Raw genomic sequence first — 19,703 nt, forward strand, 5'->3', positions numbered from 1 at the left:
CACTGTTGTCTCATTTAGAAATTGCCACAGTCACCCCAACCTCCAGCAATCGCTACCTTGATAAGTCAATGACCATTCACATAAGGCAAGACCCTCTACCAGCAAGAAGATTACAACTTGCTTAAGGCTCATATAATCATTAGCAATTTTTAATCAGGGTATGTACATTGTTTATTTAGACATAATGCCATTGCACACTTAACACTACAATATAGTGTAAACATAACTGTTTTAGACACTGGGAAAGCAAAAAATTTGTGTGACTTGCTTTATTGTCATATTTGCTTTATTGTAGTTGTCTGGAAAGAACCTGCGATATCTCTAAGGTATGCCTATAACAAATACATACAATGTGTCTACTATAGTGCCTGGTACGTAGTAAGGACACAAAAAGTGGAAGTCTCCAACCTCCCTTCCTAACCTCTCACATTTTTTAGAATTCTTCCTAGAGAAGAGAGCATTCTTGGTAGGGGCCACAGTCTACCTGCCTTCTATATTTCAGCTTCACTGCTTTAGGGAATTAAAAAGTAGTGTTTTCTCAGCAAAAGACTGACAGTCCCCAGATCTCGATCAAAGAGTATTTTAAATAATCTTAGGTCTGATCTCCCTGGGATGACCTTCTGCCTCTATTCCCCATTGCTTCTAGAGTTAACTTTCTCCAAAAAAAAAAAATAAATAAAAAAATAAAAAAATAAAAAAAAAGTCAACCATGTCACCTCTCAGCTTTGTATCTGGCTCCCCTCTGAGCCAAGTAGAACTTTAAGAAACAGCCAAACAGCTATCTGATATGCCATTTCTGGGTCCCTTTCTTAGATATTTTGATTTGGTTTACCTGGGGCGAGGTGCCGAAATCATCTCAAACCAGTACCCATGTGATTCTGAGGCAGACAGCTTGAAGACCGAAAGAACACTGGCTTACCAGACAAAATCCAAAGTACATCAGGAGCCAACTCTGGGATGTGTTGGTTTGAGATATTCAGTACTCATACTACAAAGATATTAGGTAGGCAATTAGACACACAAGTCTGGAGTTCAGGGGAAAGGTCTAGGCTGGAGATAGAAATTTGGGAGTGATTGGATTATGGGTGATTTATCCACAGTTTTGAGACTGGATTAGATAACCAAGGAATTAAGTATATAAACAGAAGGGAAGAGGACCAAATACTAGCACTGGACCCTCTCATATTAAAAGCTAAAGGAGAAGAACAGTTTGAATGGGAGCCAGTGAGGAAAATCAAGAGAGGGTCGTGTCCTGAAAACCAAGCGAATAAAGTATTTCCAGGAAGGTGGAGTGATCATTTGTCAAATGCTACCAATAAGTCAAGTAACATGGGACTGAAAATTGCCCATAAGACTTAACAACATGGTAACCTTGACAAGAGAAGTTTTGGTGGAGTGACAGAGGTAAGTAACTGATTGGGTGAGGTTTAAGAGTGAATGGGGGAAGAAAATGTGTTGGAAGAGTTTTGCTGTAAAAGAAGAAGAAAAATAATTGGTGGCTGAAGAGTAAATGAAATCAACAAAAGTATTTTGTTTGTATTTTAAGATGGGAAAAGAAAGAGCATATCTGTAGGCTGACAGGAATAATCCAGTAGAGAAGGGGGAAAATGATTTAAGGGTTGGAGGAGAATTGGTAGAGCCTGTCCTTGAGTCAGCAGGAGTAATCTGGATCTAGTGGTCAAGGAGAGAGGACTGGACTTGAGAACTGCAGATCTCTGGTAACAGAAGAAAAATGGTATTACAGTTCAGATGCCACTTCTGTCCATACAGATGATGGTAGTAATTTCATGAAGTTTTTTTTCCGATAATTAGGAAGCAAAGTTGTTAGCTGAAAGTGAGGACAGGTGAGTGCTGGCAGGCTGAGAAGAGAAGGTGGAAGACAGCCATCCAGAAACCACAGAGAATGAGGGGACTGTCGGCAGGGCAGATTATCTAGTCATAATATTCATTTTCAATTCCACATACCAGTTATGAAAAGTTTCTTTTACCCCCGAAATTCAGCTAGCAAGTATCTACTCTCCCTTATGTCAATCAAGTTTCATTACAAATACTTAGGACAAAGAGACACTAGATAATGAATAAGAGATAATGTAACAAATAAGAGAGAAGGTTCTGTAGGTTCCAATCTCAGCTCTATCATTTTATTTACTATTTATCTGTGCAAGTGATTTAAAATCTTTGTGTTTAATATAACACATTTAGCCAAGTTCCTGACATATGTGTTCAATGATGTCACTATTATTATGAAATGTGTTCAGAACCTAACCACTGAAATTCTGTGGAAGATTTTTTTAACAAGTTAGAAAATCTTATTTCAAAGTGTTTATGTACGTAACTATAAAATTTTGATATCTTATAATATCTTCACAATACAATCAAATAACAGTGGAATCATCCCCAAAGACTTGTTTTCAAAATGCTATCTACAAACCACAGGTGTCTTTCAAAAGAATGGATGCCTGTGAAAATCTCCCTATTGCAGGTAACAATCCATAAATCCCTAGGCTGGTAGTGCCTGATAGCAAACTTGGAATTGTTTACTATCTCATGTTTTAATTACCTCCAGCTACCTCCCAAACTTTAAGTAAATTTTTGCTGTTTACATTTTCTTTTATAAAAGGATATGTATTTCAGATTGCAGACCTTTCCTATGATGACAAGTGTCTCAGTAGTATGATACTTAGAAGATATATAGGCTGGGTGCGGTGGCTCACACCTGTAATCCCAGCACTCTGGAAGGCCGAGGTGGGCAGAACTCCTTTTTTCTATCATGAACATTATCTTTAACTTGAAGGGGGCAGATTAACTGTACCTTCTGCTAAATACCCTTTTTTTTTTTTTCTTTCTTTTTTTTTTTTTTTAAGACAGAGTCGCGCTCTGTCCCCCAGGCTGGAGTGCAGTGGCGTGATCTCTGCTCACTGCAAGCTCCACCTCCTGGGTTCACGCCATTCTCCTGCCTCAGCCTCCTGAGTAGCTGGGACTAGAGGCACCTGCCACCATGCCTAGCTATTTATTTTTGTATTTTTAGTAGAGACAGGGTTTCACCATGTTAGCCAGGATGGTCTTGATCTACTGACCTCATGATCTGCCCACCTCGGCCTTCCAGAGTGCTGGGATTACAGGCGTGAGCCACTACGCCTGGCCTATATATCTTCTAAGTATCATACTACTGAGACACTTGTCATCATAGGAAAGGTCTGCAATCTGAAATACATATCCTTTTATAAAGGAAAATGTAAACAGCAAAAATTTACTTAAGGTTTGGGAGGTAGCTGGAGGTAATTAAACCATGAGATAGTAAACAATTCCAAGTTTGCTATCAGGCACTACCAGCCTAGGGATTTATGGATTGTTACCTGCAATAGGGAAATTCTCACAGGCATCCACTCTCCTTGAGCCCTTGCTTCCTACTCAGTTGCTAGGCCCTTTCTATTTCCTACTCCTTGCCCCAGCTGCTAGCCTACAATTCCCTAATTTCTATTAAAATGGTACATAGAGAGGTTCCGTTCTTCATACTTTCATCCCCCTCCCCCAAATCCAAAGTGGCCTCTGGATGGGCCTTTGCACAAAGAAACACTCATTGAAGTGCTCTGTTTAACAAAAGATAAATCATTGTGGTTTCCACTGTTAATTACAAAAAAGCTGCCACAAACTTTGAAATTACAATAATTTTTAAAATTTAGTATTTTTCATCTAATGCTTAGTCAGGATTCAGACTTTCCCCTTCCATACACCAGCATTTAAACACCAGGGTTAGCTCTCCCTGTCCTATTCTTCCACAATTATCAGCTCACACCTCTCATAGATATTATCAGACTGCATTTCAATAATGTGTTTTCGTGCCTTTCTCCTAAGTTATGAATTTGGCTTATCCGTTTTTGAGTCTCAATATTTAACACAAATCCAGGCACAAAAAGGCATTATTTTTAGTATGAGTTAATAAATAAGCAGATGGCTAAATGAAGTGACAAACCAGAACATCTCAATTCTCAGAGGTTATTTTGTGCACAAAAAATTATATTATTTCAATATCCTGCTGAGGACATTATGTAGAATATAATACAAACAATTTGAAATTAAACTACTTCTCAGAATCCGTGTTTTCAGTTCCCTAGCTGTTCTCTCAGACTTCAACCTCTCTAATCTCTGTTCAAATACATTCTGCATGGTGCTTTGAGGATAATCCTCCCTAAATACTACTTTCAACATCACTCCTTTACTGAGTAAAATGATCATGTACTTCCTATTTCTGAAGGTGACTTCCCCCACCCCCACAATTCTCTTGTGTCACTTTCATTACCGTTTTCAATTGGTTCCAGTCTACCCATTGAACCCATTCCTCTCTCCACAACCCTGGCTCAGGTCCTTAGCGCACCATTCCCAGACTGCTTTCCTTGTCCCTTACCTTTCTGACGTTAATCTTTCCAACATACTGCTGACATACTAATTTTCCTAAATATTAAAATAGGCCACTACACTGCCCAAAAATATTTAGGGGCTTCTCACTCTTTACTCACTTAACTGTAAACACTCCATTGTGTCATTCCACATTTTTTTGACCTATTTTATAATAATCTTCACCATTCCTTTAAAGCAGTGGTAAGCTAACTTTTTTGGGGGTGGGGGAAAGGGGTCACTGATCTCTTTCAAAAGCTCATGAAATGGATTATCTAGAAAAAAACACAAATAAATTATATATTATCATAAGGGATTCTGATCATGTTCCCTGCTTTAGCCAAATTGTCTTTCTGCTCAGTCTGTAGTTTTTGTTTATAAAAGCCATTATAATTTTCGCTATCAAAAATTTCATGCATTCTCAGCAGCCCATCTAGCATGCTCCCCTTTCCATAAAAACATATTTTGGTCTCTCTAGTTAAATATGATCTTTTTCCCCTTGAAATCAAAAACACATTTGTTTTATATATTACCTATATTATACTTGCATATGGGATAAACTCCATGATTGAATGAAAACTATATGAAGTTAGGTAATATGGCTTATTTATCTTTTATAGCTCCCTGCAGAACCCAGCATGGTAGTAAGAATTTATTAAAAATGATAAGAATAGTCTGGACGCCGTTGCTCACGCCTGTAATCCCAGCACTTTGGGACGCTGAGGTGGGAGGATCGCTTCAGGTCAGGAGTTCAAGAGCAACCTGGCCAACATGGTGAAACCCCGTCTCTACTAAAATACAAAAATTAGTGTGCGTGGTGGTACATGCCTGTAATCCCAGCTACTTTGGAGGCTGAGGCAGGAGAATCACTTGAACCCAGGAGGCAGTGCAGTGAGCTGAGATTGTGCCACTGCACTTCAGCCTGGGCAACAGAGTGGGAATCCATCTCAAAAAAAAAAAAAAAAGATAAGAATAAATGATAAGAATTGTCTATAAAAATGTTCAGGGCTGCTACACAGTAAAAAGCCAGCAGGCACCACTCGCAATCTAGTCTAGAAATCATTTCTGAATACATGTCCAAAATCTCTTAGCTGAAATGTATTGGGCCAGATGTGTTTCAAAATTCAAAACTGTTTGTATTTTAGAAAGATGAAATAGAGCAACACTTAATAAAACATTATATTTATGCAGCAAAATGTATGAATATTTACAGAGACTACAAGATATCCTCATGTGATTTCAGATCAGATTTTGCAGCCAAACAAATTCACGTCAGGTTAGGTATTGACAAGTGACTACAACAAAATTTTTGTTTGCAGTGCTTTTTGAATATTGAGATTGTGTGTGAGGAATTGTGGGCCTGTGTCCATTCTTGGCTCCATCTAGTCAGGAAGGATTCCTTAATTCATGACATAGAGTAACCTCAAGTTTTTGCTTCAACATTCTTCAAGTTTCATTCTTTTTTAGTCTCTTTCAACATTCTAGGGTACCTGAAAGTGAAAAGTGGTGCATATGGTCACTAGACAGCATTAGGGCAGGACAGGCTAGCTGAGACTAGGCGGGGCCAGTGTGGAGGAAAGTCAGGCACCAAGTTGATCTGTAATCGCAGTCCCTTCAGTAAATACTTGCTTAAAGAATGAAGCTGGGTGCGGTGGCTCATGCCTGTAATCCCAACACTTTGGGAGGCCGAGGTGGGAGGATCACCTGAGGTCAGGAGTTCGAGACCAGCCTGGCCAACATGGTGAAACCCCATCTCTACTAAAATAAAAAAAAAATTAGCTGGGTGTGGTGGTGGGCGCCTGTAATCCCAGCTAGTCGGGAGGCTGAGGCAGAAGAATCACTTGAACCAAGGAGGCGTAGGTTGCAGTGAGCTGAGATCAAACCACTGCACTCCAACCTGGGCAACGGAGCTAGATTCCATCTCAAAAAACAAAAAATAACAACAACAAAAAAAAATAAAATAAAACAATGTCATCAGAAATTGGAAGTCTCTCATTGTCCTGACAGTAAGCACTTAGTTATTTTCTTTAGATAGCTCTCTACAGCTAGTAAGATCAAATGGGTACAATTTTTACCCAGAATGATATTGTTCCTTGCTTTTTCATAAAAGCAAATATTTTAGAGACTTTTTCACATCTGTAATATAGATGTGAAACATTAGATGTGAATATTTAGACAGCCAATTCACTCTTTTCATTGCAAGGGTATACCACAATTTGCTAATCTCTTTTTAACAGACATTTGGACTGTATTCAGTTTCTCAGTATTACAAATAATGTAATACTGCAATAAACATCCATCTAAAGGTATTCTAGGGTTCTGTAAGGGTGAGTTTCTAGAAGTAGAATTGCTGGGCCAAAGTAATGCGTATTTTAATTGACAATACCAAACTATCTTCAGATACTCCAATGGTCATTGTTATTCATTATTATTCCAATAATTGAATTGCTGAAATTCCCATTATTATTTTAATCAGTAGTGCTTTATTAGTGAGTTGAGCCTTTTTCATACTTCTGTGGGCTGTATTTTGTGAACTGTCTCAATATTTTTTGTTCATTTTTCTTCCTGTTGTCTTTTTCTTGATTTGTAAAAATATTTTGTATACGAGTAATTATTTCCTTTTGACTTACATACACATTAGTTTCCTAATTTGTTGTTGTCTTTTGACTTCATGAATTTTTTGAGCAAATTTGTTTTTGAATTCTGGATTTTATATCAAATTTAGAAAGTTTTTCCATCCCATATATATATTTCCATATAAATATATATATTTTTATATATATATAAATATATACCTCCATCATCTTTCCATACTTTTAGGTTTCCTTTCTTTAAATTAAAAAAATTAAGTTGTTGACCCACATGAAATTTTTCTTGTGTATAATAAGCCAGGAGTCACAATATTATTATATTTAAAAAACTATCAAAAAATAAATGTTTCTTAATTACTGTCTCTATTTTTAAAGGCTTTGAATAAATCTTACTAGCTCAATAAACTACCTTTTCTAACTACTGAAGACAAATCTCTGCCGGTACTACTATTATTTGGGTAAGTTAATTAACTTCTGAGTCTTTGCTTACATATGAAGTGGAAATGGTAAATTCTACTTTTTAGGATTGTTGTGAAGAATAGAAATATTAAACATAAAGCATTTAGCATGGTTTCTATTACATATAGGCAATCAGTAATGACAACTCTTGGTACCTTCCTCTCTAGTTCACTTATAGCACCCTAAGTCTGCAACACACAATTTAATCAAACACTAAATTGCAGTGTTGTCTGTTAATCACTCACTTCCACACACACATTGCAGGCTCCTTGAAATCAAAGACTGTATCTTTTGCTGCAAAGGAATACCCAGTGAAAGTTAAGAGCACTGGCTCCAGGAAGGGAGTTCTGCTCTACTGTTGACGAACTGAACGAACCTCATCTGTAAAATGAGGAAAATAGAACCTGTCTCATAGGAATGTTGCAAGGGTTAAATGAGTTAGTACACAAAAAGACATTAGAAGAGTACCTGAATTTAGTAAACATTCAATAAATAACCATTATTTTTGCCCTTTAATTTTTATATTTCCTACAAATGCTACAGCATTGTTTTGAGCTCACAGTTCATACTCACTACCTGTGTATTGAATCTCATAAATAAATCACTTGGTCACAGGAGAGTAAATAGCATGAAAAGTATTTGCATATTTTTCTAAAGAAATAATGATTACTAGTAAATACTATGCTTTAAGAAAAAAGTTATGATTCCTTAAAATGTCATCTAAAGTACATAACACAAAATGCTGTAGTAGCAGTTAAAAACAAAGCTCAAAGCCTGTTAATTTTTAAAAATTGAGCATTAAAATTTACTTGTAGGAGTTAAAATTAAAAGGAAAACACAATAGGCTATTTACATATCACTTATTAGAAAGCATAACATCTCATCAGAGGAGAAAAAAATGTCTTGATGATAAGCTATACGAAGTATGCATTATATAGTTAATTATATGAGGGCTGTCTAGCCACAAGAAGGATATTATGTTCATCAGCCCATCCTCAAATTAGGTAGATAGGGATGATATATAGAGTATTTGACTTTCTGATGTTCTTAAATAACAATGAAGTTTAAAAGCCAAGGTGTAAACCAGCAGTCCTCAACCTTTTTGGTTTTGTGGAAGACAGTTTTTTCATGGATGGTGTGGGATGGTTTCTTGATGAAACTGTTCTACCACAGATCATCAGGTATTAGATTCTCATAAGAAGTGTGCAACCTAGATCCCTGGCATGCACAATTCACAATAGGGTTCTCACTCTTATGAGAATCTAAGGCTGCTGCTGATGTGACAGGTGGCGGAGCTCAGTCTGTAATTCTCACTTGCCCACTGCTCACCTCCTGTGTGGCCCACTCCCTAACTGGTCATGGACCCATATTGGACCATGGACTGGCTGTGCTATCAGTCTACATCCTAGCAGTTGGAAATCCCTTATGTAAATGATTAGTGTGCCTATTTTTGAGTGTCTGTCTTAAGTATCAATTATTTCAATCAATCCTTTAAAGAAGTGACTGATAAAAGATTCCCTGGAGTTACTTTGATTTTTTGCTGACAAAAGCAAAAGCTCTATAACTCAGATGTGATCTTCAGCTGTTAATGTGGATATTGTTAGAATAGTGAATAGTTGGACTTTAAATCTTGATCACAAATGGTCATCCTATCTTTGCACAAATGCCAAAAATACACCAGCAAATAGAGCCAAAAAAGTCTTAGGAGTCACTTGAATAATTCAATACTTGACTGAGATCTAAGGGTTTCCTGTTATAAAGGAGTGTTTTTTTTTTTTTTAAAAAAAAAAACAAAACAAAAGGTTGGCTGAGAATCCTTTGTCCCAATAAAAATCTCAAGTAGAAATATAAACCAAATAAAGAAGTACAGAGCTGTTCTGAGCAGAAGGAGGAACTTGACTGAGTTAAGGAGCACAATTTGAAAACCAGTCTCCTATAAGAGACCATGTATTTATCTGAAAAAGTATAAAATAATTAATATTTGCTCAAATACAGAACAGTCTGGGGAAACAGCACAGAAGTTAGAGTCAGACCTCCTGAATAGTAGAAACCTCTCTTTATACCCATCTGTAAAATATAGATACCAACAGAACCTCCACCTCATAGGACTCTTACAAGGATTAATTGAGCTAATCCAGTGAAGCAGTTAAAACAGTGCCTGGATTATAGTCAAGGCTAGTTAAGTGACTATTAAATGAATAAGCCTCTTGCACAACATCAAGATATGATAGTAGACTAAACTGCCATCCTTCTCCATGTGTCTAACTGAATACTACGGTGTGTCAGCCATGGCTCTGGCATAACTTATATCAAGGTATTCTCATGTTCACTAGTTGTACCATTGTTTTCTTCTTCTTGGTTTTGTGCATGTCAAAGACAGGGTCTGTATACATTTTCATCTTCAGTCCCACACATATCTGAAGTGAATAAATTAGTGAATCAAATCATCTTAGCAGCAGGTAGAAAGCTGTCATCTCTTTCATCCAGAACTGTATCAAAATACTTCAATATATTCTGGAAACAGAAGACATGTACCAAAGGAGAAAAGTACAAAAAGGGTTTACTCAAGTAATAGTGTAGTAATTCCTAAATATAACGATTTTCATATTATGAGGTATTAAGTAGTGGTTAAAAAACACAGGTTAGAACTACATATATGAACAATAGAGCCTCAAGTCATTTTTGTATCAAAATAACATGAATGATGCATAAATTGTGATATATAGCATTTATATATTAACACACCCCAGAGGACATATTCCACACACACATACACACACACACGTGAAAAACTGAGGTAGATGGTAGGCAAGGGAACAGATTAGAGGTATTGATCAAAGAGGACCTAAGCCTTATTGGTAACATTTTCATTGTTTAAAGGAGACAGACTGTTGTGTTACTTGAGTAATTAAAGTACAATGATTCAGTGGCCAGAACAGGAGCGGTTATTAGCACTAGCATGCATGGCTAATACTACTGCTTCTCCTCTGGCTCTAGTAGTGGTATTAAGGTACAGGTTAAAAGAGTATTAATAATTTGGGAGCTCTAAATAACCACATATGAACAGATGACACCAAATGCTATCTTTTTAACCATTTCTTTTTCAGTACAGTAGAGGCTTATTTCAATGAACCATAATGTAAAATGGTGTGTAAAACCAGTCTATCATTATCCATGCTAAATATTAAACTGAGAGACCTCAGCTTGAAAAGAAATTGGATATAGAGTTTTGAAATAAAGTCTAGTGAATTACTGCATATTTATTTTTAGGGTAATGTGAAAGCTATTATAGAGTAGACTCTATTGGAGAGTAATTGAATGTAAGTAAGATTATTGGCAAAATACCTTCTCAGAGTCCAAATATTATTCAAATAGATTACAGTGGAAGAGATTGCTGGATAATCTGTGCACTACAAAAGATGGAGAAAGCATTACAGAGCTCTAAATATAGAACAAATAAATCACAGAAGTTGCTAATGAAAAATTGGATGTTCAATATTTCTCTTTCTGATGCTGTATCAAGGCGAACTATGCTACCAAACCACTTTTCATTACTATCCTATGACACCAAGTATACTCAACTTTTGAAAGAAACACTTTATTCATAAAAGTATTTCATTTCTGTCTAGTTTCCTCTGTAGTCTATTTATTGTGACATCTAGGTCTGAAAAACTTTCCCCGTTATCTGACAGAGGGGTCAATTCTCTAGTTGTCCAAACATTGCATAAACAAATCACTTACCACACGTGCAATTAGTCATGTGTACACAAATCAGTAAAATTTCTCTCTCCACCACTACACTATAAACTTTAGTCAACAGCCAGCAAGGTCTCTCTTGTTTTACTCTGGTTTCACCAGCACCTACCATAGTACCTGGCGCATGGCAGGCACTCAATACATACATGAACTAATGTAATTAAGGTAATTACTTCATGAACAATTAATATATGAATAAAAGAACAAGGATAATATTGCAATACAATTGAAAATCCATCAATACCTACTTAGCTTAGTGTCTTCTAAGTAACACATTTCAACTGTATTATAACGTGTTTAATCATATCACATCAAATGTATTCACAACAAATGCTGTCACTGAGTAAAGCATCCAAAGAATAAAAGTATGGCATTATCAGTTATGATGACTGGATCACGTAGCAAACAGTTATTTACTGGATGCCTAGTATATTCCTAGCACTGGGCTGGTTACTGTGTACTGGCAAAGATAAGCCATTGAGAAACTGTCGTTTCCTTCATCACAACAGGTTAGTAGTCTGCATTTGCAGGACTGGCAGGTCATTATTACTTCCTCTCCTTAGAAGGCATTAAGTCAATTCCTGACGATTTCCTGGTTCACTCCAAACCTATAAGTCTTGGTAAAGGAATGCAATGGTCTATCCAACCAACTGGTTTTTGACCAATACTATATTTTAAACAGTCCAGTTAGCTTAAAAGAAATCACCTTTCCCAACTCCTTTCTCCCATTTCCTGAGTGGTATCTTATTTCTTTATCTCTTCTCTCTTCTGTCTCATATCAAGGGAAACAGAGTCACCCAGAATGACTTTATAGGCTCTGTCACTTCCCACCCCTAACATGGGAGGGAGGTGAAGAAACTGTTGGCTCCTGTTTATGTCTTGTTATTGCTGCCTTAAATGTGAAGTTAATATGATCCATCGTTTTATACCACACACTTCTCATTACTCCTGCTCTTGCATTCTCCTTTAGGATTCACTTTTACCTTCCTAGATGTTTCATCACTTGGCTCACATCTTTTCTTCGAACCCTCTATTGTTTTTTGTTTGACTGCATTTCCTATTATGAGAAAGGAAGCGTAGTGGTCGAGGGCAGGGATTCTGGATTCATAACACGTGGATTTGAATCCTGACTTTACTATTTCCTAAGTGTATTAAGATAGCTTAACATCTACAGACCTTAGTTTCTTCATTTGTAAAGTGGCAGTAATAATAATAATATCAACATTATAACAATTAGATAAGACCTGCAAAGCACTGAAATAGTCACTGGCACAGAGAAAGCACTTTATAATGCCATCATTATCATTATCATCTTGCCAACATTAGTATCCATATTGTTGCCTGTTGACTTGAAACTTCTGGCCATATTGGCAACCACACATAGCACCACCTTGAACCAGCTCATCACGCAGCATTGCTTTGTTGAAGATTTTGAACCTGGTATAAGTCCTTCTACTTATCTTTCTCATTCCTGGAAACTCCTGGAACCTTCTCTCTATTCTCTTGCCTTAAATTTCCAATTCTCCAAATTCACCTAAACACTAGCAACCTAGTTTCCCAACCTTTAACTCTCTCAATTTCCTAATGTGAACATTCAACGCTTAGCGTAATCTTAATTTCTTAACTCTTCTTTGACTATATACCCTTAAAGTTCTCCTCGATGCCTAGAGATCTTATCTGTCCTTTACTAATCAAATGTTCATATCTTCCATGAAGCCTTCGTCATCATTCAAGAATATACATATTCCAGCCCATGACCACCTCGCTCTGTCCAAATACAAAAACTCACAAACCACAAAGATCTCATATACATGACACAATTGCTTACTTGGGCATTTACTGAGAATCTTTATTTAGATGTTTTATGTGCATATGTTATTTCCCTAACTGTATTACAAGCTCCTTGAAAGTAGAAATGCCAATGGAAACTAATAATATGTCAGGCCTTCTACATACTTTACAAGCATCAGTTCATTTAATCTTTATAGCAACCCTAAGAAATAGCCACTGTTATCCTCATTTGATCTCAAGGCAGAGAAAAGTGAAGTCAGGGACAAAGGATATCTTTGGAATACATTGCTGAATGAAGGAACTTACTAATATAGTTCACAATCTTGTTCTAGTTTCATGAATGATTTATCTGCATCAAATCTTAAGTAACTCTTTGTAATTATTGCTAAATAAAGGTGCTTCATTTCTGCTACTCAAGACTATAGGACCACGCCAACAGCCAGAGTCTGACAAATGCTTTCTAAGAGTACATTTGGAGAGACTTCCTCACAGTTTTGGATGCTATTCTAACAAAATGATGAGAAAGCATTTGTATTTTAGTTAGGGTGCTCTTTGCTCTACATATGCACTTTATGAAATAACTTCTGTGAATCAGACAGAGTTTATATATCTACTTTTGCATATCGTCTCTGATTTACAAGAACTGCAGTTTAAAAATATTTAACCTATGTTTACTAACAATCAGCTACTAACTAGTTTTGTGACCTTTGGAAACTCATATTTATGTCTTTGAGATTTGCTTATCTTTAAAAAGAAGGAGCTGGGGTAGGAAAAATTGGTCTTCAGGGGATTCTAAGGGAGTCATTCACTTATAAAATTATACTATCCTTAGGAGACTTTAGAGGAAATCACATTAATGTAGAAGGGAATGCTGAAGAAACCAGAATTAAAGTCAGATAAAAATGGTAACTCCAATTACCCATTGGAAAACTGACTTTTTCACACAAAGAACTTCCATCTGTAACTATAAATAAATTATGTCAATGGGTAAGAGCCACTCTCAGTTGCCCTATTTTCTCAAGTACCACTTTTAACACTGCCTCAATTAGTTTAAAAGGCAATCAAACCCCCTGAAGCTGAATATGTTCAACATCAGTAAAATACATTCCTCTTTTGTAAACAAACAAGAAATCATGTTCTAAAAATATACAAAACAAACATTTGTTATGAAGAACTCCTTTGAAAGCTCCCTTAAAGTGAAATTTCCCATTCCCTGCTTTTCTGCTTGTAAGCAGAGTGATTTTCAAACAAACAAACAAATAAACAAACAACCTCAGAACAGGAGACAAAAAGCCAACATTCAGATCTTTGGTTCCTTGTCTAGGTGTGATCTCAGCACTCCAGAGGGAACCCTAAGCTCCATTTTACATACTTATACAATACATTTATTGCTAGTATTAAAATGTGAACTCTTTCAATGTATTTTTATCTTCAACTGTAAAGATGTTTGGCTGCTTAGAGTTCAGGTAGAAATAAATTAAAAAATATTTACTTTGAAAAAGTCTGAAACACACTATGCAAGTAAAGCTGAAATCATTAAGCATGTAAGTTCAATGAGTTTAAAAACATGAAAGTTTTACTTAAAGCAAAATACTTCTTTAGAGATTATGTTACTGTGATGGCCAGATTTTTTGTTTTAAACTGTTTAATGCTGTCCTTATACACTTACAAAAATACACTGAACAAGAAGAGAATTTAAAAATTTGTTTAGCATTAGTATTTTGTAAATATTACATAAATATTCATGTAGTCAAAAGACAGTATCACGTAGAAAACTAACTGCATCATATATATTGTGATATATGTTCATGTATGTATAAGCAAATATGTATACGCATACAGGTACATATGTGTCAACTACCATTTTTCTTTTAATCAAAATTTTAAAGTACTCTGCACATATATAGCTACATAATAGATATATAAAAGTACTATTAGAACGAAGTTGTTTCTGAAAGCTAAGCAGCTAAGGAACAATAGAGCACTTTCCTCAAGATTTTTAAGACTTATGTCTAATACTGAAAGTGTAGTCAAAGAGTATGCTATTATAATACCCAACCACATTCAATCTTGAGTATCATAAATAAAAACATATTGTTTAAATGTCATCATATATTTTAAATTATATGGAAAATCACTATTTCTTAGAAGAAACAAGGAATAATTGAAATCTATACAATAATAGATGATCTCCATTTACAATTAAAGCAATAATAAAGGATCAGGGGAAAGGAGCCTACCTTCCATTGCCCTTTTAAAGAAGACCTTACAGCTCCCACAGGTAAGGACACCATAATGACAGCCTGATGCTTCATCCCCACAGATTAAACAAATCTTCTGAGGTAATGACTCGAAGCTGTATTGTGGGCTCTGGCTGGCTTCTGAATCCGGCCTTGAAATGCAAAACAAAGTACTCCATTTATTTTTAAGTGCACCACTATCTAATACTAAAGGTTTCTTAAACCCGAATTGACATGGTGAAAGGAGATTTTAAAAACAGAACTGTATATATACACTTGAAAGACATGCAAACTAAACTTGGTAATATACTACCTGTAACTGGATTCAACACACTTGCAAATGATCAGCCATTCATCAGTAGCACCAATATAAAAGAACAATTATTACTGTATAATATTATGTTCTGGAAAGTTAAAGTCAGTTAAAAAGAAATCTTTCTACAAAACTCTTTATATAGAAACGATTTAGTCTTTGACAAATGAAATGTTATGTCCTTCCTGTGTGTATGCTGGGTCAAAACAAATACGGTTTGGCTTTAAAAGTTCGATGGTACTTTGCAATGTTTTTGTTTTGAGTTTCTAAAACACAACCCTGTAATCATTGCTTACTTAAACAAGTATATGTTTGTCATTTTAAAGTATTGTCCAATACACTGACACTGTTTTGCCTATTCACAACATAAGATTCCAAACAGAGCATTCTTTTTTTTTTTTTTTACATTCCATTACTTCAGTATGCAAATTAGTGTTTTTTAAACCTGCATGGAAAAAAAAAAAAAGTTGTAGTGAATCGCAAGCAATAATTAGAAAACGGTGCAATGCAGTGATAGGTGTTTAAATCCACAGTTTAAACATCTCCCAAGATTAACTTTAATCTTGAGATTCTTAAGAAAACTGAGCCATTAAAGTGTTCAAATCCCTAAGATGGTGCAGCTTTCGGTTCTGGCCGGCCACTTCTCAAGTCCCACCCCTCCCGGGGGAACGGTGCCTTAACTCCTCTCCAAGACAGGCACTCCTGGTAAACGTCCTTCTTCTAAGCAAGAAGCATTTCATAAAGCCCCCAACTCGCCGCACACTTTCTGCCCCGCTGGGCTACAGCGGACCTAGTGTGACGCTGCACGTTTTAAATCAGGGTTGGTTCTGCTTCGGAATCTGGAAGATTTGGAAAGTTTAAAATAACAAAAAACAAAAAAACAGCTTTCAGGCAGGCACGCCCCAAAAATAGTATATTCTGCGCCCACCTTCGTGTCCCCAAGAGTGAGGAGAGGAGGGAAGAAGAAGGGAGGCAACTGCCCCTGTGCTGTGTCCCGCTGCCCACCCCCTCCGGCCGCCCGGGGGAGCGCAGCGGTGCGCCGGGGCTGGGGCTGAGGGTTGGCGGCTGCCGCCAGCGGAACCGCTACTCCCGGACGCGCTGGGCGCGCCCCGCCCCGGGCCCTCACCTCAGGTAGTTGAGATAGGGCGGGTAGACCTGCTGCAGGCCCTCCTTGAGCACGGCGGCCTGGTAGCCGAGCTGCGGGAGCCCGTTGAGGCCGAGTGCAGGGTAGAGCGCGGGGGCCGCCCCGGCGGCGGCGGCAGAGGCGGAGGTGGAGGGCAGGCCATCCCGCGGGAGCAGGCAGCCGCCCGCGCCCGGCGCCTTGCAGGGCGGCGGCGCGAACGGGCCCTGCTGGGGCGGCGCGCCCTCCGCTTTGTACAGGATGCACTCCAGGGTCGACCCCGAGGAGGACGACGACGACACTGAGGCACTGGCTGGTGCGGCCGTCACTGCCGCTTCCCCGGGTCTGGATGGGGGCGCTCGCGGCGGCAGCGGGGGCGGTGGCCCCAGCGGGAAATCCGGAAAGGCGGCGGGGTTGGCACCGGCCACCAGGTAGGAACGCGGGGAGCGCGCGGAGGCCTCCGCGCCTTCCTCCTCCTCCTTGATCTTTAGAGCGGGCGGCTGGAAGTCGCCATAGAGAGGGTACGCGTCGTCCTTGGGATCGGCGTCGGGCGGGTAAGCGCAGTCGGGGAAGTCGCCGACAGCGACCGGAGTGGATGAGGCAGAGGGTGAACTCCGCGGCGGGGCAAAGGCGCTAGCGGCCCCGGCGCCACCGTCGTAGCTCTCCTCTTCCAGCAGGTGCCGAGTGCGGGCTGCCAATAAGGCGTGATTGAGAGGCCGGATGGGCACGTGGATGAAATCCATCGTCGTGGTGGCCAGCGGGGAGCGCCCAGGCGCCATGGGGGCGTCCTGCTCCACCAGGGCGACCCTGGGCGCTGAGAACCGGGAATCTTCCTTGGGGACCAGAGCGACGCCTCCTGCGGCCGCCCCCGGCGGGACAGCCGCGGCTCCTCCTCCAGCCGCCGCGCCACCCAGAGCCCGAGGATTGCCCTTCAGAAGCGGACCCGCAGAGTCCTCGGACTCGGAGCCATCCTCCTCCTCAACCTCCACCGCAGTGGGCTGCGGAGACGGCTTCACTGGGACCCCGGACCAATGAGGGCTCCCAGAGGCCGGGAGCAGCAGCTGCCGGGATGGTGACAGGCCCCGGGGCAGCACCTTATGGGCAGCTGCCGTCCCGGAGCTGTCTCCAGCCTTGCCCCCGGACCGGCTCATGAGCGGAGACAACACTCTCTGGGTGGCAGGGGCAGCCGGTGGATCTTCAGGAAGTTCGGGGCCAAACAGGCACCAAGAGCTGGTGACCTCGCAGGCGGGAGGGCTGGATTGGCTCTGCCCGGGACCTGATGGCGCCAACAGAGTGTCCAAGACACTGTCCAGCAGTCCGCTGTCCTTTTCTGGGGGTCTAGAACTGCTGCCTCCAGTACCCCTTGTAGCTTCAGCTCTGGAATATGCGCCCTCCACGTCCGTCAGCGACTGCTGGTCCTGCGTCTTTTCGTCTAGGGGGTCCTGTCCCTGGCAGGGCCGAGGGAAGAGTAACCCGTCCAGGGAGATAGGTATGGCCGGAACTTCAGGCAAGGTGTCCGAGGTCTGGCTCCCTTGGAACGGGCCTGCGGCTGGGCGACACAGCAGTGGAGATCCGACCTCGGGGGAGGGCGGGCCGCCCGCCACGTGGGGAGCCCGGGGACCCTTTGCCTTCAGCTCAGTCATGACGACCTGGACTCTCTTTTTCTCCTCCCCCGTCTCCAGGGAGGAGGGAAAAGGGAAGGAGGAGGGGGTTTCGGGAATATAGGGGCAGAGGGAGGAGAAAGTGGGTGTTGAATGTGGCTGGACCGGAGGGATCTCCACCTCCTGGGTCGGGGGGGCGCGGGAGGGCGGCGCTGGTCAGCTCCTGCCCTTGGCCTCCATCCTGTTGTCAGGGGAACGGTGGCTGTCGTTTGTCCCAGAGAGCGGCAAGTGGGGAGCGCAAGAAAAAGTAGTTATTGTAGGGATCTCGTCTCCTAACTCGGAGAGTTCTCCAAGAGAGTTCTCCGACTTCTATCCGAGGACTGGAGACGCAGAGTACTCACAAGTCCGGCACTTGAGTGACTGCGGCTGCGACGGCAATTCAGTGACACGCAACTCCTTTATCTCCCGACTTTTTCTCTGGCATCAAACTCGTGCATGCTGTGAAGCTCTCAATCCCTCGCTGAGTTCCACTGCCCCTCTCACTAAAACCCTGGGGCTAGTTGGACCTCTCGGTACAGCCCATTCCCAGGAAGGGTCGTGCTTCTGCTGGCTCCCTACTTCGGGCGACAGTCATCCCCGAAGATCTCAGTTCCCAGCAGTGCGGGAGCACTAGCCGCCTCGGGTTGTAGATTTCACTCAAATGACAAGTGAAGCTAGTTCGCATTGAGAATGCTACCCACACGCGCAAATACAACAAGGCTTACCCCGATTAGTGACAGCTGTGGACTGGCCAGACAGCTTTCTAACAACGCCTCCTCCTCTAGGGAGGCCCCGCCCAAAGCCCCTCCCTACCCCAATTAGGGTAGGATCTGAAACTCTGGAATTGGCATTTCCACCCATTATTCTGAATGCTACTCTCAATAGCAGGTTCTTTGGGATGGAACCTCATAGGCATATTCCATTTTGTTTTGAAAATTAAGAATTATGCCCTATCTAATTGGAAAAACGAATAGATTCTATCAGAAGTGGAATTTTTGTCACCATTTTAAGATTTCAGGTTTGTAAAGATTTAACACAGGAAGACATTTGACTACATTATCTTTTAAAATAATAAATGTATCAAAGATGATTCTAAATACTTTAAGAGATTTTCTCCCTTATGCGTTCCATAAAAGTGAATGCTTTCAAGTTTCTCCTGCTGCAACCAACATGTCTTGCTCCTCTGGAGTAATCCTCAGCGTGACAAAGAAATTTGGGAGTGGGAGATGGTCACACCTGTGTACCTATGATGGAAGTTTGGATGTTGTGTGCCATACTTTGATTTGTCCTAAAGAATGTGTTCCAATTTTTAGTAAATAGCACTTTAAGGAAAGTTTCCTTTAGCTCCAGCTTATACCCTGTGCTACATCATAAGATCCTCAGTAGAGATGTTGAACA

At 40.1% G+C, this 19,703-nt stretch overlaps 1 protein-coding gene across 2 annotated transcripts in view; it reads right to left on the reverse strand.

The window, feature by feature from the left end:
* Positions 1–19,397, reverse strand: part of PGR (progesterone receptor) — a 95,568-nt gene extending 76,171 nt beyond the window's left edge. For both annotated transcript variants that reach the window (XM_008020625.3, XM_008020624.3), the window contains exons 1-2: positions 16,672–19,397; positions 15,233–15,384 (exon numbers count right to left, since the gene is read on the reverse strand). In XM_008020625.3, the coding sequence (XP_008018816.3) occupies positions 15,233–15,384; positions 16,672–18,308 (1,789 nt within the window). In that variant the 5' untranslated portion in view covers positions 18,309–19,397. The remainder of the gene's footprint in view (positions 1–15,232; positions 15,385–16,671) is intronic.
* Positions 19,398–19,703: the final 306 nt, after the last annotated feature.

This window comes from Chlorocebus sabaeus, chromosome 1, assembly GCF_047675955.1.
Source record: "Chlorocebus sabaeus isolate Y175 chromosome 1, mChlSab1.0.hap1, whole genome shotgun sequence".
NCBI classification, from domain to species: Eukaryota; Metazoa; Chordata; class Mammalia; order Primates; family Cercopithecidae; genus Chlorocebus; species Chlorocebus sabaeus.